The sequence below is a fragment of the Rhinolophus hipposideros genome, assembly GCF_964194185.1.
Source record: "Rhinolophus hipposideros genome assembly, chromosome: 18".
NCBI classification, from domain to species: Eukaryota; Metazoa; Chordata; class Mammalia; order Chiroptera; family Rhinolophidae; genus Rhinolophus; species Rhinolophus hipposideros.
Window position 1 is genome coordinate 8,137,664 of NC_138064.1, and position 22,785 is coordinate 8,160,448.

Below are 22,785 nucleotides of genomic sequence, written 5' to 3' on the forward strand. Positions count from 1 at the left end.
ATTCCTGAGGGCCCAGTGCAGTGGTCAGAATGATTCTGATACACAGGAGCCAGGTTCCGAAAGCCAAAGCTTGAGCTGCGCTTCCTGGGGAAGGCCCAGACCCCACTGAGCTGTGCACCTGCACTGCGCTGGCTCATGTTAGAGCTGCTCTTACTGACCTGAGCCTGGAGCCAGACCACTGCCTGCCTTCAGAATCCTTCTGTGTTTATGAGCTTGCACGAAATCGTCTTGGAGAACACAGGGAAGAAAGTTCTCTCGGGGCTAAGTGCCAATGATGGTTGTGCTTTTCGCTTATAAACATTAGTCATGTAACTGTAGTGTTTCCCCTCTTTCCATTGGCTGCTAGGAAGTTCAGAACCATCTCTAGCAAGTGAGGAGGACCTTAAGGCCTGGATTTAAAATAAACTAACTTTACCCTTGACTTTGTTTCTCCTTCCCTTCACCCTAATTTCCTTATTTTTCTTGTTTTGTAATATAGGTATTTTTTATAAGAAATCTTAAGGCTGTTTTTATAACAAGGTAGGAGATAAATAAAATTTATCACAGAACAAATAACCCTGTTGCATGACAGTTAATCTGCTGTCAGGCCCGCCGTCTGATTAGGGGCCCATGAAAGACAACGATCGGGTCACTTCATCTGTTCCCAGCACCTTAGCTGAGTAACATGCTTTGTAGGTGCTCAGTAAGTGTTCTGTCTCCTATTGAACAGCCCTGCACACTTTAGTCACCCTATTTAATTAGTGAATCCATAAAATAGGATTTCTTGAATGTAAAGCCGAAGGTCAGCTAATAATGCTAAGAGTGTGGTTTCTTCTCTTCTGTTTGCCATTGCAAATATAAGGTAATTCCGTTACAAAATCAGGCTTTTGCGAACTACTCTAAGAACCTCATCACTGCCTAAGTCAGTGAGAACAACCAACAGGTACACAAGCCATCTGCAAGTGACTGATGCTCAGGCTATAGATACAATAAGAGCATTTATCTTTCATGAGTTAACTGATAAACAAAATGTTCAGCATACCAAGTTGAACCTTACTGAAAGACATATAAGGGCCATGCCATCCACGCAATGTTTACCTGTCACGTCACTGTTATCCCAGTGGCGCCGCTGTGCTGCCAGTTTTTGCATTCGTGTTTTGACAGATGAGGCTGCTTCCCCTCTTGAATTCTGCCCTCTTGGCACGGATGGCGCGTCAGACACGGGATCACTGGCCGGAGCGGAAGCCGGCGGCTGTGCCTGAGTGGACACAGGACTTGGAGAACGATGTTTTGCAGAAGCTGACTGAACCGGCTGTTCATTTTCCAAGTTAGAAACTTCTATTTCAGTGTTGTCAGAACAACGTTTTTTTGATGGTGATGGTTTCGTACAAGATTTCTCTAGATTATAAAGGGGGGGAAAAATCAAAATTCTGTATCTCTCACAGCATGAAAAACTTGTTGTAGGGATTCAACCAATTAATAAAACATCATGTTTCTCTAATCCTTGAAATGATTTTACTCACAACATGAAATACGTAAAATTCTACTTTCTTTCTGTAACTTAAAAACCTGATAGGAGAGATTTCTTTTCTTTTTTTTTTTTTAAGTAGAATTTTTATTAAAATTTGAAGATGTGACCTTTTCTTTTTCTTTTTTTAATATATTGAGGTGACAATTGTTAGTAAAATTACATAGATTTCAGGTGTACAATTCTGTATTACATCATCTATAAATCCCTTTGTGTGTTTACTTTAACCCAGAGTCAGTTCTCCTTCCATCACCATATATTTGAGATTTCTTTTTAAGAAAACGAATTAATGGTTTAAAACACCTGAATGAAAATAGATTCAAATAACGTTCTCAAAGTATATGCACAATACTTTACACAGTCTTAACAGGAAATTAAAATTGCACACACCTAAAATAAGCAAATGTTCTAGGGGGTGCTAAATATCATACAGCCCAATCGCCTCATTTTTAGAGAAGAAAAATCAAGCCTGGAGAAATGTGGTTACCTGCCTACAGTGATACAGCTGAGCTTAGGGTAGAAACGAAGCTGTTTTCAAAACAATCCTTTATGAACAATAATAAGCAAAGGTAGAAAGAAAGGCATCTGGCTTGAGGCTTAGGAGAGAGGCAGGGAATCAAAAAAGTGACTGACTTATCTGACCCGTACCAAACAAATTCACCAGCACAAGTGTTGAACAACATGTCACATTTTAAACTTTCATGAACACATACAAAATAAATTTTGAAGTCCTAGGAGCTATCCAAATAGAAGGCATATGATTTCTACCTAGAAATGAGTTTTAATATAGCTCCTGGGAACACTAATATTTTTAAAAAGAATGTAAATTCCTTAAGAGGTCCGTTTCTTTGGTGGTCTAACCACATATTCTGGTCCTGGCAGTGACCAAAGTCGTATTAGTGACAAGTCACGGTTGCCCTCATCGACATCAATCTAATTAAATATACATCATAACATTTCCTAATCTTCTGTGATTCATCTATTTTCCATGAACTTATCTCATTGTTTTTTGAAAGTGTTTCTATTTTAAGATGCAATACCACCTACAAATATAGAATTCTTTACTTTCACATAAGTTCTTATGTAAAACAGTAAATGCCTCCATTTAAGCATCAGAACGTAGTACGGACCACTGGTTTTCAAGTACATAGTACTCACTATTTGATTGTATAAACCTCTGTCACAGTGAAAACAGATCCTGGACTGGGGCCAGGCCTCTATTTTCCTGGCTGAATACCACACATATAAATTTCCGTCCCTCACTTCAAAATGTATAAATATACAAAAATAAATTATCATTCTATGGTTAGCTTCCAAAATCATTATAAGCCAGCCCCATGCCCTCATCACTGATTTTGCCTTCTATAATACATTTTTTCTATCTGCATTTTAAAATTATACTAAGGAAAAGTATTATGTCCAGACTACCCCACACTCTAGGAAAAGACTGAGACAACTGGCTGGGATGCCAGGATTTAGGAAAGAATAAGACAGGTTTCCGAGTGTGAGTGTGTGTATGTGTGTGTTTAATTTCACCAGTCCTGTGTAACAACCTAAACTCTGTGCCTAACCACAGAGTTGGTTCAGCAGACAATGAAAGAGCTTTTAATTCAACGAGTTGCCAGTCTGTCTGCCTTTCGTTGCCCAGTTCACGCCAGAGATACACCTGAACGTGGTGATCAGCTATTCTGGCACTGTTGGAGTAGATAAAACTCCACCCCACCACCAGTGTAAGTGTTCCCCCGCTCCTTTATGGTTCTTCCCTTGGGGATTTTAAGAATAATTTTGGATTAGGGAAACTAGTTCAATCAATTAATTTGAAATATTTGTTAAAAGAAACTCTGCTCTGGTCCAATAGGCTCTAGAAGAGGGGGCTGATCTTTCCCCCAGAGGCTGTTATTCTTGTCTCCCTAAGACCTTGGATCTTCTACTTGAGTGAAATGTTTGGGGCTCCTCTCCTTTAAACAATGCAAATTTTGCTTTTCCTCACAGTCTTACCTTCACCAGCAGATAGGGGTTGCTGGTTACTCGCTTCTGAAAGCGGCTCTCTGGCTCGCTTAGCGTGAGCCGCAGACCTTGCTGCTGCCGTGGGCCTCTCAGCCATCTTCTTCTGAAGATTCTCTCGCCTGGCACGGGTTCGTTCAAGCAGTTTCTACATGTATTAAGATATTTAAAACACCATTTAGTCAAAGGTTCACAAAACTTCAACTATTTTCTAAAAACCACCAATTGCCAAGTAGGGTAATAGTTAAATACATTTCAGAAGTGAAATCCTAAGTAATTTAAGTCAAGATTCACCAAATGAGCATTCCGATGTCAAAATCATTGCAGATGTAATATGAACACTAAAAGGGGAATAAAATGTGGATATACTTAGCTGTAGAAGACTTCAAATGGCCACAATTTCTTTTTTCTGTCTCCCTCAAAAGATAGAATCTATTTCCACACCCCTGAATTAGGCTGGTCTTATGATTTATTTTGACCAATAAAATGTGACAGAAGTGACACTGTGTGACTTCTGACCACAAGCCTCATGGTCTTGCAGTTTCTACTCTCCGTCTCTTGGAACACTGCCACCACGTGAAGAAGCCCAGGTTAAGCCCGCTGGAGACACACGGCTCAGCTGACAGTCAGCATTGCCCACCAGACATATGTGTAAGGCCATTTTAGGCCATCCAGTTCCAGATCATTTGCCAGGTCACTGCAGATTCCTGCACCACCCCTGGGGAGACCAACAGAAGAACAGTCCAGGTGAGCCTAACACAAATTGCTGACCCACTGAATCATGAGAAATAACATGGTCATTGTTTTAAGCACTAAGGTAAGTGGGCAGAATAATGGTCCCGCAAAGATATTCATATCCTAATCCCCTGACACTATGAACGGGGTTAGGTTACCTTACAAGGTAAAAGGAAGTTTGCTGGTGTGATTCAGTTAAGAATCTAGAGATGGAGAGACCATCCTGGATTATCTGGACCAATGTAATCACAATGGCCCTTATAAGAGAAAAGAGAGGGAGGAAAGTCGGAGTCAGAGAAGTTGTGACAACGGAAGCAGAGGTCAGAGTGATGTCACTGGTGACTGTGAAGAGGGATGAAGGGGCCACAAGCCAACAAATGCAGGTGGCTTCCAGAGCTGGAAAAGGTGAGGAAATAGATTCTCTCCTACAGCCTCCAGAAGGAACACAATGCTGCCGACACCCTGACTTTAACCAGTGAAATCCATCAGACTTCTGGCCTATAGAAGATAATAAATATGGGTGATTGTTAAACCATTCAGTTTGTGGTAGTTTGTTACAGCAGCAAAACAAATACAGCCACTAAGATTTGGGGTGCTCGTAAATAGCAAGAGATAACTGACATATTCATCCTTAGAAAACATGACTCTTCCTAAGAGGAAGAAAACCTATACAATTTTGTCTTATTTAATTAAATATCGATATAAAATAAAAGTTTAAGTTGAAATATTAGCCATTCCATAACATCATGATATTTATCAATACTCTTTTTCTTACCCTGAACAACTGAAGCTCCTATTTGAGTTAGTGTGCTAAAAACAAACACAAGACCCTATAAAACAATTTATTCTCTTTCAAATGTTCACTATAGGAGGTGTGCAGATTACCGATGGAGCTTATATACTGCAAACACAGATTCAGTACTTAGCAGACTAAGAAATTAAACTGTCTGACCTTTTTAATTCCTTAATTAAAAAATAGACTAACATTTTTAAAAAATTTCTCTGAGTATGCAAAAAATGCGTGAGCTACATTTAGAAGGCAAAACTCTCAGGGATGATTCTTAGGGATGATTTATAATTTAAAGCTCATTGAAAGAAGTGACTCTAAATCTAAATGCTATGTCACTGAAAGGGTAATTTATGAACCAAATGCCTTCCAAACACAAGACCTTTATTCACCCTTTAAAGTCTTCAACAATCTCAAAAGTGAAATTCATACATGTCTGACAATTTTCCCCATGATAAAATGTATCACTCCCCAGATATAAATCTAGCCTAATTATATTCATTCAAGGACATGCCCACATTCCATTCTGGTCAGTTAGAATATGTGTGAGTCAGTGTATCTTCAGTTACTATGAGCAATGGGTCACAACAAAAGAATGTGGTTTTGCCATTCAAACTTACACAAGTGTTCTATTGTCTACATTAGATCCCCAAAATTTCAAGATTAAAAAAAAAAGAAAGTAGATAAGCAAAACATCTCCCTAATCTGTAAAGTCAAACTAATAAGCACCAAAGAGTATTAATTTAAGTGAAATGATGTACATAAAGTACATAAACTCAACAGCTCAATAAATTTAAGTCACCCTTCCTTACAACAGTGTATCAGGAATTTAAGGGTTCTTTTGTTTATACAGTATATTCTTTCAAATATCACACCTCCTTCTTCATAGTAGAGCCATAAAAAAAAACAAAGCACTGCAATAGCTAACATAATCAGGAAACAAGATATTCCATATGGGTGAATCTCAGATAACGTAAGTTTACAGTCCCTAAGCAATTTGCTGCCAAACACGCCTCAAATCATTTGACAGAAATCGCTCTAGGAAGTATCACTGATTTCCCTGCCTTCTTAAACAGCGAACACTCAATATAAATTAACTTATTTTCAATGTGTTCTACGTCCTTTCCTAGGTCAATACAGAGATTTAATTCTGGAAAACAAGAGAAACTCTATTCAAAACAGTAGCAGCATGTTTGTTTATTTATTTGTATCCCAAGAAAAGATGCTTTACAAAGCATTTTAATTGTGGCCTTTTCTCTTTTAAGTTTCCTACATAGGAAGTTCTGACGTGGCACACCTCGCCCTGGCTTTCCCTAGGCTCCTGTGGGACTGGGGTGACGATCACCCCTAAGCAGATCTGCACACTCAGAGGTTAACACCAATGTTATCAGTAGTCGAGCTTATGGTGTGAAATCCCCTAAAAAGTATAACAATCACTAATATAAACCACTTAATATAAAGTATTTTCAGTGTGTGCACACACTAACTCATTTCACTTTCAAAACCTTATTTTGTAGGTTCCGTTTTTACTATTGTGTTACAGATAAAGAAATCCTGGCACTGGTTAAATAACAAGCCATAGTTCACATCACTACGAAGTAGCAAGTTGGGATTCAAACCCAGGCTCAAGTCTGGGCTCTCAAACACTTGGCTATAAACTGTCTTTCAACTAAATCCAACTGCTCTTTTTAAGAACTTATTGTCAGAGAACTAAATTCATATATTTGTTAATGTTTTCAGCCTATAGATCAGATCAGAACAATAAACACATGCCTTAACTGCTTGTTCGACCCTGAATTGAGATGGATTCATTATTTCTGGAGGGTCTCTGAAGAACTTTAGATAGACACTGCCCTGTGGACCCGTCTACATCCTGATTCAGACAAACTGCAAAAGCATGAGACACTTAGGGAAACCCAAACATTGACAGAATATGTGATATTAAGGAACGGTTGTTAATTTTGTTGGTGATTAATTTTACCATGATTACATTTTAAGTCCTCAGCACTTACTCGTAGTGATAAATACTGAAGTATTTATGTATGAAATTACATGCTGTCTAGGATTTGCTTCCAAATAATTCAGTAGGAATGATTAAAGGGGGGATACAGTGCAACAATATGGCCATGTGTTGCTGGGTGATGGGTGCATGAGGGATTACTATATTTGTGTAATTTGAAATTTTCTACAATAAAAAAATTTGCTGAAATGTCCCAACAGTTAGTGTTGAATGTAACTATTTGTAAAATAATTTGCACTGAATGACTCTCTTCTATATTAATTCAGCAGAATGTTATGGGATGTGCTTGAGGTTAGGGAAACATCTCTGAATGGAAAAGAACAGACCTACCTTCATGAAGCTCAGGTTCTTTCACGAAACAAATACAAGTGAGCTGAGTACTATGAAGAGTGACCTATCTCCCTCTGAAGAAGGGAGGTCAAACTGTGAGCAAGAGGTTAAATCAGTTTGCCAGGCAGAGGAGGCAGGGAGAGGAGGAGTGGCCCAGACAGCACGCGTGTGACAGCAGGGAGAACCAATGCACGAGTCTGGTCTAAGGAAAAAAGTTTAAGGTGGTTGTAGCCTTCCTCATCCAGAGTTACCAAGAGAATTAAGCCCCAGTGCCCCGACATTAATGTAATGAATTCAAGTCTCTCCTATGCTTGTAGGGTAGCATGGGAAAATTGAGAAAATGGTCTCAAATAATTTCCTGCGTGCTAGGGTTCTTACAAGAAACTGGTTGAGAAAGTCATTTTAACTGACTTTTCAGGCAAGGCGCTGTGCCGGTTCATTTCACTGTGCAAAAATGCTATGAATGCTATAATTAAGAACCTAGTGGTTGGAACCACTTCAAATAGTTCACTCATTACCAAGTAAGGAAAAGATGTCAAAGCTATTTATTCCAACTGCAACGGACATAACTTTTCGTAATATAAATCATACTTATTAAACCATACATATTTCTGAATACACTCTAAAATGAAAGGTTTCTTTCAAGTAATCTTTCAGCTGAGATTTGTACTAGCTTCAGAACGACATTTTTAAGTAAAATAAAGTACAATTTTCAGCCCACTTTAAAATGCTTTGTTCCTGTTATTTACTCAGGAGAGTAAAAAGAATATTGAGAACTTACAGAGCTGTTTTAAAATATCCGATTCTAAGTTACTAACATATATAAAAAAAACATCCTTTTCAATTTCAATTTAAGTGAAAACTGCATGGTGCGTGACCAGCCCTATTCTTTGAATCGACTACAAAAAATGTGTTCTGGATTTTTCCGCTCAAATCTTTAAAAGTAAGGTGAACACATGGACGTGTTCCCCCCAAGACGGTTGAGAATTAGAAAAATAAATAGTGCTGTGCGTGAATACAAGTAAATGCTCGTTGCCGAAACTTTTACTATCTTAGACTTACGGAATTGTAACTGCATTTCCAAAAAAAAAAAAAAAAAGTATTACTATTCTCCATAGACTTTAAGTTTTCTAATCTAGCATAGAGACACTTTTAGGTCCTTTTCTCAAGAGCTCAACAAACAACAGTGTGACACGTGCACAACCACCTAAAGAGGAACCGCCTGGGAAGGAGAGGGGCGTGGACAACCGGCGACACGCAACTCCCGAGTGTCCGCGGATCGCCTCCACAACAAGCCCACGGTGCAGAGACGACGGCCACCGTAACTCGTCACGACTCCAGGTTCAGTGTCCCAAGAACAAACGACGAGGTGCACGCTGCTGTCGTGGAAACGCTCCGCACAGCCCCACAAGGCTTTCTCTCTTTCCCGCAGTTTTTCAGTCGCGCGCTCACAACCTGGGTCCGTACGTGTTCCGCCAGCACCGTTTCCTCGGCATCGAAGCCGACGTCGAGCCCACGGCTGCAGCTCCGTCCCGGCGGCTGAAGGAACCGCCGGGGGCTTCCCCGGGACGGCTGCGCGGTGTCGGCCCCGGCACCGCGGCCGGCGTTGCGTTAACAGCATCCCCCGGCGCACACGGCTCCTCTGCGGCCGCACGCCCCCGTCCCGCGAAGCACGTTCCCTCCCACCTCCCGGCGGCGGCCGCACACACCGGCGAGTCACTCGGGGACCTGGCTCCACCCTGCCAGGTGTCCCCGCTCGTCCTTGCGGCGGGACCTGTTCCGTCCGGCCCAGACCTCCCTCTCCGGGGACAGGGCTCCGTCCCACGCGGGCATTACAATAACCGGGGCTGACAGGGTTTTCACTACCGCCTTTCAGGACAGACTCAAAAGTGCCCGCCCGCAGCTCCGTCCCAGGAAACCCCCGCACGGTGGGCGCCGCGGCGACCCGCTCCCCGCGGCCGCGGCCGGCCCCCCGCACGCACGCTCTGCGCACGCGCGCGCACGCGCTCCCCGCCGGCCGTGCCCCGAGGGTGACAGCGGCAGGAAGAGACGGTGGGGGCCGGCAGGAGCCAGGGCCGGCTGCGCCCGCAAGTTCTCTCACCTCCGTAAACGGGTCCATCGCCCCCGGCTTCGCGTGTCGGTTTCGAGACGACGGAAACGGTGGTTCAAGTTCAGAAAAAGAAAAGAAGTGAGTCCTGGCTGAGTGTGTCACTTGGCGCAAACAAGGAGTCCGGAGCAGGGAAACTCTCCCCGCCGACTCTCCTCTGGCCCTCAGCCTCCAGTGTCAGACCCGGCTTCCAGCGGCCGTTCAAATTTGAATTTCAGCGCCGGGCGCCGTGCGCATGCGTGCGGGGCGGGGCGGGCGCGCCTTTCCCCGCCCCCGGCACGCCTTACTCCGCCCCCGGCCCGCGTTTCCCCGCCCCCTGCGCTCCTTTCCCCGCCCCCGGCACGCCTTACTCCGCCCCCGGCCCGCCTTTCCCCGCCCCCGACCCCGCCTTTCCCCGCCCCCGGCGCTCGGCCGCGCGGCCTCGCCCGGCGGGGAGGGTCCCTGGGTGGGTCTTCTCTGCGCGGCCCAGCCCCGGCGGCGGATCAGGCGGGAGGCGCGGTGCCCCGGGCACTTCAACCGCCTCCCGGCCGGAAGCCCGGCCCCCAAGGCCCGCACACCCCGCCCTGTTGTAACCGGTCCCTCGCACCTGCCGAGCCTGGGCGCTCCGCCTGCCTCCATTCCTCAGCGCAGGATTGAGAGCCCCTGGTTTGAAATCCCCGGGGCCCCTTGGCCCTCCGCAGCGATGGCTCCGCCCCGCTCCTGCACCCTACGGGGCACTGAAGGCCTGGCCCTCATCCGAGGTGGTCTACGGGGTCCCCGGACGCGGGGCTGATGGCCAGTGACCCACCTTGGGCGCAGGAGGCCTTTCCCAGGGGAAATGAGGCCAACCACAGCCTTGGGGACGAGTTTGCGTCCCAAACTCCTGTCGCGCGTCCTGTTTTAAATCCTGTCCGACTGCGTCCAGTGGTGCAGCTGGAAGGACTCTGATCCACCGACCTCTGAGAAAAAGGGGTCGTGGAGACATTAGGTAACCGGTCCAGGAGACGCGAAAATCCCATTCTCGGCTCCCCGGTCGCTTCCCACCTCCAGGTCGAGCTGTGTCGCATGATGATTCTTTAGAGATTACTCAGATTTGCAAAATACGTTACATAACGATGGGATCAGATTCATTTCGCATTTAGCTAGTCTGTGCTAGGGCTTGTACACAGGACGGTTCTTGACTTGTTCACCTGAAAAGGAACATCGGTAGATGAGAGTGACTGCCCAACGGCTGGAGAAACCAAAACTTTCCCTCCCCGGTAAGATGTGGCATTGTGTTTAATAACGTTTCCATCGCAGCAGTCAGTAAACATTAACAAAGTATTTCTCCCATAATATCTCTAATGGGAATCTTGATGCTGTAGGTTGAAATGAAAAGAATGCTCAGTGTGGGATGGGAAGAAATTGGGGTTTCGGCTCCACCAGGACCCTGTGACCTTCAACTTTGGGCCAATCGCTTAACCCTCTGTTTTTTTAAACCTTTTGGGGGTGTCATGAACGCCTTTGAAAACGCAGTTAAAACTGACCCTCTACCTAGAAAACGCTCATTCAATCATAAACTAACATAGGATTTCATGAAGTTGATGGTCACAAGGTTAAGAACCTGTGATTTAGGCTCTTTGGGTTTTATTTTACTCATCTGTACAACAGGAATAATCAGTCGCCCTGCCTTCCTCAGAGTTACAAGGATCAGATGAAAAAATTGAGGGAAATCCAAAAATACTCTATAGTAAGTAATAAGGCACTATTTGTTTGGTGTATCGAGCTATTAAATTTAGCTCAAAATATGCCACTTATGAACCAAAGAGAAAAGATGCTTGAAATTTTCTCGAGTGCTAGACAGGAAAGGGAGGTGTATATTGGCGGGAGAGGGTGTGTTTTAAACCAAATTGAAAAATGAGTCATTAGAAAGTTATGTAGCCTTATGCCTTCTGGCTTTGGCCTCTGTGAGCCTCAGATTCTTTATACCATGTTTTCCCGAAAGTGAGACCTAGTTGGACAATCAGCTCTAATGCATCTTGGAGCAAAAATTAATATAAGACCCGCTCTTATTTTACTATAAGATCTGGTCTTATATAAGACCAGGTATAAAATAATGTAATTATAATATAATATAATATAATATAATATAATATATTATAATGACCTGCTCTTATAGTAAAATAAGACCGGGTCTTATATTATTTTTTGCTCCAAAAGACACATTAGAGCTGATTGTCCGGCTAGGTCTTATTTTCGGGGAAACACAGTAACTAGATTCTAATCCAGACTAAAAGAGGTAAAGTACATAGCACAACATAACTACTCAAAACATTTCGTTTGTCTTTCTTCACATCTTTGGTCTTTATCCGAATGGTGACGATGACAGCAAGCACCACAACAATGGCTACAGGTGTTTGTTAAACAACTACTATGCGCCACAAGCTGCTAGAAACCCTACTCTCCAGGAGTACTGAAGTTGTCTCTTAACATGCCTCCTATTTCCATTTTTACCCTCTGGTAGTTCATTCTTCACTTTATAAGCCAGAATTACTTTTCTCCCTTTAAAAATTGTGTTATAAAATATTGCATTTACAAAAAATGTAGTGAATAAAACAGATAACCATATACTCACCACCTAGTTTAAAATATATATATAATCTTACAATTGAAGTCTCCTGGTGTCCTTTGTTAATCCTGTTCACCTTCCACTCCCAGGAGTAAAACTATCCAGATTTTCATGTTTATCATTCCCGTGACACATATGTACTTTTATTACATGTACTTATATATCTATAACAATATAGTGTTTTACATAAATTTTATTTTCACTGTATATATCTGTCTGCAATTTTTTTTGTTCAATATTTTCTTTATGGGATTCATCCTCACTAATAGCTATAGCGGCCTTTCATTCATTTTCACTGCTGTATTCTATTGTATGAATATACTTGTAATTTATGTATCCATTATCCTGTTAATGGACATTTAGCTCATTTCCAATTTTTCATTCCAAAGATCCCATGATGCCATTAATAACTAACTTTATATCTCCTTTGCACACATGTAAAACTTTCTCTTAAATACACATCATAATTAGAGGGTCATTTCAATGAATATATTCCATTATTATTGCTAGATACTAAAAATAAATTGCTCTTCAAAACAATCGCAACAAGTTACACTCTGATCAGCAGTATATAAATGAGCGTGCCTGCTACCCCAGTGTCTCCCTAATACTTGGATATGTTGGATTTTGCTGTTCTTGTTTGTATGCATTTTTCCTATTGCTCATGACAATGGACATTATTTCATGTGTTTATTGGCCTTTCAGTTTTCCTTTTCTGTGAATTTCAATTCCATATCCTTTGCCCATTTTCCATGTGATTATTTGTCTTTTTCTTATTGATTCCTAGACTTTTTGTGTACTATTTTCAGGGAAAATTGCACTTTTTTGGTTTCTGGGCTTGCAAATATCTTTTCCTAGTTAATGGTTTGTCTTTTTGCTTTAGGATGTCTTGAATGTACAGAGATGTTTAATATTAATGTATTTAAATGTATATATATTTTCCTTTAGGGTTTATGCTTTTTATGTCTCAGGAAATCCTTCCCTGCCCTAAAATTTTAAAGGTGTTCTCCCATATTGTCTTCTAAATATTTTAAAGTATGGGTTTTCATGGTTTTGTCTTTAAATTACCTGGATTTATTTTGTTTTTTATTTGGATAACCACATGTCTTGGCAGCAGTTATTTAATTGTCCATCCTTTCTCCACTAACCTGTAATGTCACTTGTGTAATATATCAACTCTTCATGTATCTGTAGGTCTGTTTTGTAGCTCTTTATTCTATGCTACTGATCTGTCTATTCCTCTCCCAATATTGAGCTGCCATAATTATAAGTGTTGATGTATGGTAGAGGATATGAAAAATTGACTTGGCTAATTTTGTCCCCTTGTTCTCCCATATAAACTTTAGGATCAGATTGTCAAGCTCCACAATGGAAAAAAAAATCCTCTTGAGATTTTTAATTGAAACATTGAATTTGTCACATAATTTGGAGAAAATTGACAATTTGTGATATCAAGACTTTCCATTCGTGAATATGTTTATCTTTATTAATTTAGGCCTACATTAATACCTTCCAAAAATGTTTATACTGTACTGCCAAAAAGATCTTTAAACGCTTTTTTTGTTTCTACTTTTATAAATAGTATCTTTCTAATTATGTTTTGAAACTACCTATTACTAGTATATAGAACATAATTGATTATTGAAAACCTATGAACTATCTTATTAGTTTTAGTCATTTATTTATAGAGAAGGATCTTTTTAAAATGTAAATTATGGAGTGTCAGCTGCTTGTTTAAAGCCAGTTTATGTCTTCCATTGCAATTAGAGGAATATCCAAATTATTTATCGTATCTACAAGGTCATATGTGACTTAGACCCTGCCTGTCTTTCCTAATATCCTCTGAATATCATAATACTCTCCCTCTTTTCTTTTTTCACTAGGTTCCAGCCTCATAGGCCTTTTCCTTGTGATTAAAAAAAAAAAAAAAAAAAAAAAAAAAAAAAGGCTAAATTCCTTCCTGCCTCAGGAATTTTACTGGTTCCTGGACCATGTCTGTCTCCTCATTAGTTGGGTCTAAGCTCAAATTCGCTACCCTGTCACTTTTTATCCTATTGCTCTGATTGATTTTATTCATTGCATTTACCACTTATGTGGAATTATTTCAGTTCTGTATTTTTGTTTATTGTCTACCTTTCCTACTAGAGTGTAAGCTGTGGAATGGAAGGGACTTTTCTTGTTTATAGCTGTAATCCAGTATGTGAATTCAATAGGTATTTATTGAATGAATTAATGTAAGGTAACTATTATTACTATTTTAGAGATGGAGAAACTGAGATACAAGGAGGCTAAATAAATGATCGGCCTAAGACCATCACCTAATAATCTGAACCAGATCTGCCTACCTTCAAATCCTAGGCTGTTTCTACTCTTGACGTTTTAGTTGTTGATTTATTTATTTTGATCACCAAAGACATAATAATGATATAAATGTGTGCTTGAGCTATATCTAAAGTACTAAATAAATAGCAACCATGTTTTTTTCTTGGAATTGCTTTCTTAAAAAAAATTTATTTTAGTTATTAAGTTAGGAGAGAAAATAAATGTATTCTATATTCATGTGATTATTATTACTTAGGCTGTACAATTTGACCTAAATGATGTTAATATTCTAAAAATTATCAAAAGTGTCTTCCCTAGTTATTTAAATAAAAAAATGCAACCTCTCAAGTTATTTATGTAAAGACAACAACTTATTACATTAATTTAAGAATAGAATTGAGAGATAACTGGAGATTAAAGGTGACCCTAATAAATGAGTATTTGATCCTTCCTTTTCAACAAAGGAAATAATAATAATGTCTTTCACACGTAAAATTGATGGAGGGCTGAAAAACAAAATTCGAAAGCATTTACTTCAATGAGGACACTCTAAATGTTATATATTTAGCGTTAATTTTTCAAATACATTCACACACATTCTCATTTAATTCACAAAATAATACAATGACATAAATATTCTTGTTTTTACAGGGAGTGACATGGCCAAGATCTAACACTAAGGCAGTATCAAGAAGGATTAAAGTCAAGTTCTCCACTTCAGGTTATCTGGCTGAAGGGCCACTTCTTTTACACATTTATTATAATGAAGGAAAAAGAACCAGCAAAGGATGATATATACATGTTACTGAAAGGGGCTATTTTGTTACAATATCTGCTATTAATGGTCCTTAGCATCACAGTTTAAAGGTCCTTAGCATCAGATTCTTTTTCTTTTCTAATTTAATCAATGAATTAAAGTTTCGTATTCCAAACTGAAGGAAAACAGATTGTGCTTTGTGAACATATTGTATTGTGCCAAAAACCAATACAGTACAGACATATTTCATTTATTCAATAGACTACTCTCAAAATGCATACAGCTTTAATCTCTTTATTTTCTCAAGTGATTAATTAGGGTACTAAGGGAATTCATATTTAAAGGACCATAATAAATCCTTTCATAAAGCAGAAGAATTATTTCACGTACTTACCACACTACAATTCATGTATTAATAACTTTGCTTTTCCATATCTAGATTTCTTAAAGCTATGTCCACAGAACCTATATTTAAATTTTTTTAGGGATCCCATATTAAAGTAGCTCTTAAATATTACAAAATAGCAGCAGCAAGTGTTTCTTAACAGCTAGGTCTCTTTATTGAACATCAAAAATAAAATGGTCTCCTTAAGTTTGGTACAAGAAAGCTCACTGTACTTCACTGGTGTCTGTCATGAACTTCTCTGTCTTCCAAACACTTCAAAAGTTTCTCCTCACATACTACTTCCAGACCATGGTCCTTCTACTCCCTCAGTAACCCTTGCAAACTTTGGTGTTCAGGATAGCCAGTTTTAATTTCCTCTTCCCTGCTTCTCACAGTGTGACACTATCCCAGGCTTCCTCAGTGCGTTCGTGCTGCCATGTGATCTGTCCTCACGTCATGTTTGCTGATGAGTCTCAGTGACCACAGCCTCCGGTACCCGGACCTCACCTTCCTCAAACCCTCAGGCAGCACTCACCTCCTTTCTCGTCCCCATGTGTTGGCCACACTGGGACACTAATCAACATGTGGAAGTGCTCCATCGCCAAGATTTGAGACCCCCAAACTGGCCTCCTGCTTGTAATCTCGAGCTCTCCTCCCTTGCTCCTACTACACCTGCAAGACCCCTGTCCCTAAGCTTCAGACCATTCTCCTTTCCCAACCTTTGGTCAAATTAAAAATGTTAGAGCTCCTGCTTTGTAGCCATGGCCACATATTAGCCCTGATCTCCCACCTTGCCCTTTTCATGAAGACATGTGTTATGTAGTTCCAGCTATTCTGAAAAGGAGGCCACGAGAAAAGGGAATTTAAAAAAAAAAAAAAGTGAAAGCTGTCAGGGATCACCCAATTCAGTCCCTTAAAATAGTAGATGAGGAAACAAGAAGATTGTGACTCGTCTAAGATTTCCAGAACCTGTCGCTGGCTCTTTCCAGGTCTACCCCCAAACTCTTGTTCTCTACCCAGCCAGACCCAGAGGGAAACCATTTTGGTACCTTCTCCTGGGCCCCTTGTCCTTCTTGCTGCATTTAGGACCAATCCTTAACCTTCCACTTGTTCTGTTTTTCCTGGCTTGCTGTGAGTATTGAGCCAATTTCATTTCAAATTTATCCCGACTGACTGGACCTTTAATGTGTCTCAGAATCCTTTCACTCTTATCTGCTTCAATCCCTATCAAATTCTCTGTCAGTTTCCCATTCTACCCCTTTACTCTGCAAATGACTTTACCACCCATTTTGCCTCGTGTTCAATGCCAAGGAAAGCGTTCAAAGAGCAGAATTCAGTCCCTTGCTGTTCCCAGAACATACCCTGGTCTGCTGTGTCCTTGCCTTTCTCACCCCAGTCCTGCTGCCAGAATGCCCTACCAACACCTTTGATTGTCTAAGTAGGCATCCAGCTGAATAGCACGTCTTAGAAGATTTCTCACCTCGTCCGCAGCAAGGTCATTCTCTACCTTAGTACTCAATTGGCACCACTTTATTTTAATATGATTTCAGACTTAGAGAAAAGTTGCAAAAATTATACACATACATAGAGAAAGAGGAAAAAGTAAAGAATTCCAGCATGCCCTTCAATCAGGTTCCTAATATATTAACTGTACTAAATTTTCTTTATTTTTTCTCTCTCTCTTTACACACACACACACACACACACACACATGCAGTTATGTTTGTATTACTCTGTGTGTGTCTGTGTGTGTAGAGAACTTTGTTACTCCTCCTCCTCTACTTCACAACTGAATGACTAAGAACTCTAAATTTTACCCTGAGCTCTCCTGTCTCCCTACACCCCCCTCGGTGATCTCCTCAGTCCTGTTGACTCAAAAGATTATCCATATACTAAAGGCTCCCAAATTTATCTCTTTAGCATGATCTCGTCCCTGAGCTCCAAACTCTGATATCCAACCACCTATCTGAAATCTTTATTTGAACTGCTGACTAGTGTATTGAACTTAATATCCAACATAGAATTTCCCCACTAAACCTGTTCTTTCCCAATCTTCTCCATTTGTGTAAATGGCACCACTAGCCACCCAGTTGCTCAAGCCAAAAACTTAGGGGTCATGTTACATTTCTTCTCCCTCTCCTCCTACTCTATCCACGTGCCCCACCTACTGACCTACAAATATTTCCTGGGTCTTCTACTTCTGTCCATCTCTACAGCTTCTATTTCACTGTGAGCTGTCATCACCCTCACTTGGCCCGCTGCAAGAGTCTGCTGTCTGGTGCCCCTGCTTCCACTCTCACGCACTCATCAATTGCCTTCAGAGCAGTCAATACAATCTTTAAAAAAAAAAAAAAAAAAGGTCATATTATGTCACTGCCCTCTTTAAAATCCTCCAGTGGCTACTGATTGCACTTAGAATAAAATCCAAACTGCCTTCCCTGCCTACCTCTGAAATCTGCTCTCCTACTGCTTTTCCCCAGCTCACCAAATTCCAACATGCTGACCTTCATGTCACCCCAGGATCCTGTCAAGGTCATTCTCCTCTCAGGGCTTTAGTCTTTGCAAGTCCCTCTACCTAAAATACTTGTCCCTCCAAATTTCTGATGGCTGACGCTAATCCTTGGAATCTCAGCTCAAAGGTTACCTGCTGGGAGAGACCTTTCCCGATCCCTGCTCCTTACTCCAGGTCACCATCTAACATACTCCCGGAACTGCTATACTTCGCAGCACCTATGTGTATCTGAAATGCCACCATTGAAGTCAACTGCTGTTTGTGCCTCCCACTATAACAGAAGTTCCACAGGGAACAGGGACTCTATCGGATTTGCTCACCACAGCGTCCTGGATGTCTGTACTCAGACTGGCTGGTCTGTGCACGTCATGTCTGCACATGTATGTACGCACTGTCAGTAAGTTGACTGACGGTCAATCATGGTTTTCTCATCCCCTTTTTGCATTGTAATAATAGGCGCTTCATAAATATCTGTGGATGGAGAGATTAATGCATACCTTGTTTTCTTCAAAATATAATTAACATGGACAATTCTTTTGTCTGAGTAAAAAATATCTGTCCTCCCCCCATCATTTACAACAAAACATCCTATTTTTTTAAAAAAAAATCAGTGTTTTCCAGGATTTTTGAGCTGATCTGACCATTTTCATTGAAGTGAAAAGGCAGAGGCAGTTTCATAAAGCATTCTTTTATTGGGCTTCCACTTATGCTTTTCATTCTCTCAAAAAGACATACTGCAAACATTCCATTGGCTCAGCATAGACATCCTGAAAGCTCTCAAGCTTCACTGAATTTTTTAAGCCTTGAAAACAGCTATTCCCCAATCTTTGTTTCTCTTGTAAGTCAAGAAACATTGTTTTCAGCTAGTCCTGAGGCCTCTGTTTATGCTTGTTAGAATGTGGGGTCTTGCAACTATAGTTGCTCTGTTCTTCTATAACAACAGGCTACATTAACTTTATTAAACTGATATTTTTCCAATAGCATAAGAATATTATAAATTGCTTCTAATAGCACAATAAAGAAAGTCAAAAGTATTTCCTTAAAGCTTTTCCTCCCCCCCCATTCTTTTAAACTCTCATCTGAAATTTAAAAGTAAATAAATATTATTTTAAAGTTCTAATTCTTTTTAGTTACTAACATAACTTCTTAAGAAATTTAGTTTCAAGCATAATATATGCTTGATCTGTTCTCAACAAAATGAACTTTTGCTGTGGAAAGGAAAATATTACAGTTATTTGTCTCTCCATCAGTAGCAATACTTACTTAGCAGCCTTCTCCAGGCTGTGCCATCTCTTGCTTCCTCTTTCGTGGTCTTTACTACCCAACTCCCCTGTTGAAGGTAAATGATCAAAGTGTTCTGAGTCCTTAAAAGGGAGGATGTTGATCTTTTTACTAAAAAAAAAAAAAAAAAAAAAAAAAAAAAAAGGAAGAAAGAAAAAAGAAAAAAAAATCCTTTCTTATTACAGAGATGTTTGAACTGACTTTTTTTATCTTGAAACTCCATAAATACTTGGCCATGTGTCATGTACATGAAATGCACAAATTAACATGAGTTAACTCAACAAAAGTTACCGATAAAATAAGAAAAATACAAGTTCTTTATTCATAACATAAAAATCCCACCACACGTAAAAGAATAGAAATTCTAGTAAAATTCCTATTTTCCTATCACTTTTGAATCTAAAAATTGAATGGAAATCACTATTAAAGATATTCAGAAATCAAAAGGATCCAATGTTATGTTGGTAGTGCACATAAAAATGAGCAGCAAAGTAAAGTGATTTGACACTTTACATCAAAGTAAAGTATAATGTTGCAGTAAAATAACTACCATGGCACTCTTGGCTATTTTTGGAAAACTTAAGTTTTGTAAAACTTTAAAAAGGGGAGAAGGTGAATCCTTATAGGTAAACATAAATTATTGACGTCAGTTTTATTAAATTTTAAACTTTATTTTACAATCGATACTTTGAACTGATAATTACATCAATTCTTCTGTCTCAGTATTAACGATTTATGTAGAAACAGGTATAAAGAATAGTTTCTCAGAAAGATGGAATTGTTCATTGTTCTGGCAGATACGTAAAAACAATGAGGACTCAAAAGCAGCCAAGTGGACAGCTGCAGATGCTGTACCCAGTAGAAATACTAAGCAGGCAGAGCACAAATCAATAATTAACAAAGCAGACGCACAAAGCCTGATGAACATGAATAATTGCATAGGCAAGATGGTAAAAGAAGTTGGTAACAGTACTAGTTTTGTAAGAAATTAGATAAACTCTTTGTATTCATGAATTCGTTAGCAAGAGTATTTCAATGCCTAATAGTACGCGAAGAATGTCTTTTTAAAATGCTTTGGTTAAATTGATACGCAACTCTATATACTTGTCAGTAAAGATATTTAGAAATCAAAGTGATCCACTTTGGAAAATATTGGTAGGGAGAACATAAAAATAATTTTGAAAGTAAAGAATGAAATAATATTCTAGGTGGGCTAACTACAGGGGCATCAGACTGTTTATTTTTAGAATTCTTAAGTTTAATGAAATGTTGGAAAGGGAGCTATACCTTTAGTATACATCGTTTTCTAATGTGTGTGTATAAAACCTTGCCTACTAGTCAATAAGTTTCTTGAGAATAAGTATCATGTCTTTTACATACTCTAAAAGTATTAAGCCCAGTGCCTTGTATATGAATAAAATACTTGTGGAAAGAATAAAATAATGCATCTTGTTTTCTTCAGAATATAATGAAAATGGATAGTCTGATTAACCATGCTTTAGTAAAAGCATTCAGAGTAAATTGTTTACATAGATGCTGACATATAACTTGTGAAATCTTTTAGGAGTCTTTTTTTTTTTTTGAAAAATAAATACTAGAAAAATAAAAACTAGAAATTTGCAGGAGTAATAGATGTATTTATTGCAAACCTGGAAAGTGGGTTTCAGAGTTTTAGGTACCTAAGAAAGTTAAGGAAGGCATATAAGGAAGCTAGGTAGGTAAGGTTCATTTACAGTCTTTTTTCTTAGGACATTGCAAGAACCGCTTTTATGAATGCAACGGATTCATTGCCCATTACTGTATCAAGTGCTTTGACCTGATGATTTTTTTCTTTATCTACATGCTCATTTTACACCATTCTATTTTCTCTGAGTTGTCATTGAAAATGCATAATTTCTATTGTTTACTTATTCATTAACTTATAATTTATTGAGTACCTACTGTGTACCAGATACTATTCCACATGCTGGGAACATAGTAATGAACAAACAAAAATCACTGCACTTGTGGAAATTATATTCTAGGGAGGGAGACAGACAATAAGACAGATCGGTGAAATATATAATAAATTAGATAATGTTAATAGTTATAGGGCAAAAATAAAGCAGAGAAAGGGGATAGTAAATCTGAAAAAGGAGTGGAATTTTAAATCTGATAGCCAGGAAAGGCCTCACTGAGAAGTGGCATTTGGAGTTAAGTCCTGAGAGTGACGGAGCTAGTGCCGAGGGCATCTGGGGAAGAGCATCCCTGGGAGGGGAACTCCCAGCTTGCAAAAGCAGTGAGGTGGAAATAGTGCTTGGCATAGCTGAGGAGTATCAAGGAGACCAGTGTGTCTGGAGGAGACCAAGGAAGGAAGAGTAGTGGAAGATGATATCAAAGAGAAGACAAGAAGCTAAGTCCTAAAGGACCTCGTAGGTAAGAAAGGAAGCTACTGAAGTGGTTTTCTCACAGTATCACGCTGGCCACTGAGTTTTGAGAATAAAGTGAAGAGGGCAAGGGTGGAAATACAGAGATCATTTAGGAGGCTCTAGCTATAATCCAAACAAAAGGTGGTGGTGGGTTGAAGATGGTGGCAGTGGTGATAGTGAGAAGTGGCTGGATTCTTGACATATTTTTAAGATAGTATTCCCAGGATTTTCTGACAGAATAGGATGTGGGGTTATCCACTATTTGTGATACAGTTAAGTTTCCACCGTTCCCTCCTAATTGATGGAAAGATACAAATTTTCACATTCTCTGTCATTCTCAGAGTATGATGTTCCTGACATAATTTCAACCGTCTTTTGTTCCTGAGTTTGAAAACATATCCCAACTGTTTCTGTGTCCTATCTCAACCTTGAAGAAGGGTAAAGAGAAAACGTGTCTCTGAAATGACAGTGCCAACACTATCTTCTGAGCTCCTCTTAAGGCTGTTAAGCTCCATGAGACTTCTTTCATTTCCCTTGTGTCCTCAAGGCCTGTCGTAGAACCTTGCACATTAGGGACTCAAAAAATGTTGAAGGTATAGTCGTTACATTTTCCATGGAATAATAAAGTGAAAAACAACATTCAGCCCTATCAATTGCACAATCATAAATTAAAATTTGTATTTTAGTGTTAAGAATATCATGCCGTGATACTTAAATGGTAAATGTATTTGGGCTTCCTCGACTAATGAAGGTGCTAATTATTATCAGCTCAACCTAAAGCTGTTGTAGCTTTCCCGCACCTCGTTAAGTTAACTAAGCAGCAGAGGAGACTGGTTTTGCAATTCGCAGCTGCGGCTGTTTCATGTCACATCACCCCTCTCTTGTGAAGCTACTGCAGTTAAACTCTCCAGAACAGTGCCCAAATACCTGTGCGGATTATCCGGCGAAAGGCACGTCCTGGGGCCTGTCCTAGTCTGTCCTGGGGCCCAGCCCTCGCGCCCTGGAGGCACGGGCCTGCGCTGTGCACGACGGGAGTTGTAGTC

General features: G+C 40.0%; 1 protein-coding gene and 1 long non-coding RNA gene across 7 annotated transcripts in view; both read right to left on the reverse strand.

The window, feature by feature from the left end:
• Nucleotides 1-10,526, reverse strand: part of ANLN (anillin, actin binding protein) — a 51,530-nt gene extending 41,004 nt beyond the window's left edge. For 2 of the 6 annotated variants that reach the window (XM_081079160.1, XM_081079158.1), the window contains exons 1-3: nt 9,485-9,650; nt 3,506-3,659; nt 1,078-1,377 (exon numbers count right to left, since the gene is read on the reverse strand). In XM_081079160.1, coding sequence (XP_080935286.1) covers nt 1,078-1,377; nt 3,506-3,659; nt 9,485-9,502 — 472 coding nt within the window. In that variant the 5' untranslated portion in view covers nt 9,503-9,650. Of the gene's footprint in view, nt 1-1,077; nt 1,378-3,505; nt 3,660-7,383; nt 7,524-8,590; nt 8,728-9,484; nt 9,651-10,277 lie in introns of those variants that run through there. The other 4 variants (XM_081079157.1, XM_081079156.1, XM_081079161.1 and 1 more) reach the window with 4 other exon arrangements.
• A 4,416-nt stretch (nt 10,527-14,942) lies between these two features.
• On the reverse strand, nt 14,943-22,752 carry LOC308510137. The gene is made up of 4 exons (XR_013995315.1): nt 22,670-22,752; nt 19,317-19,383; nt 18,374-18,524; nt 14,943-17,877 (listed from the first exon to the last, which is right to left on the reverse strand). It is a non-coding gene; the product is annotated as an uncharacterized lncRNA (long non-coding RNA).
• Between the last annotated feature and the right edge of the window lie 33 nt (nt 22,753-22,785).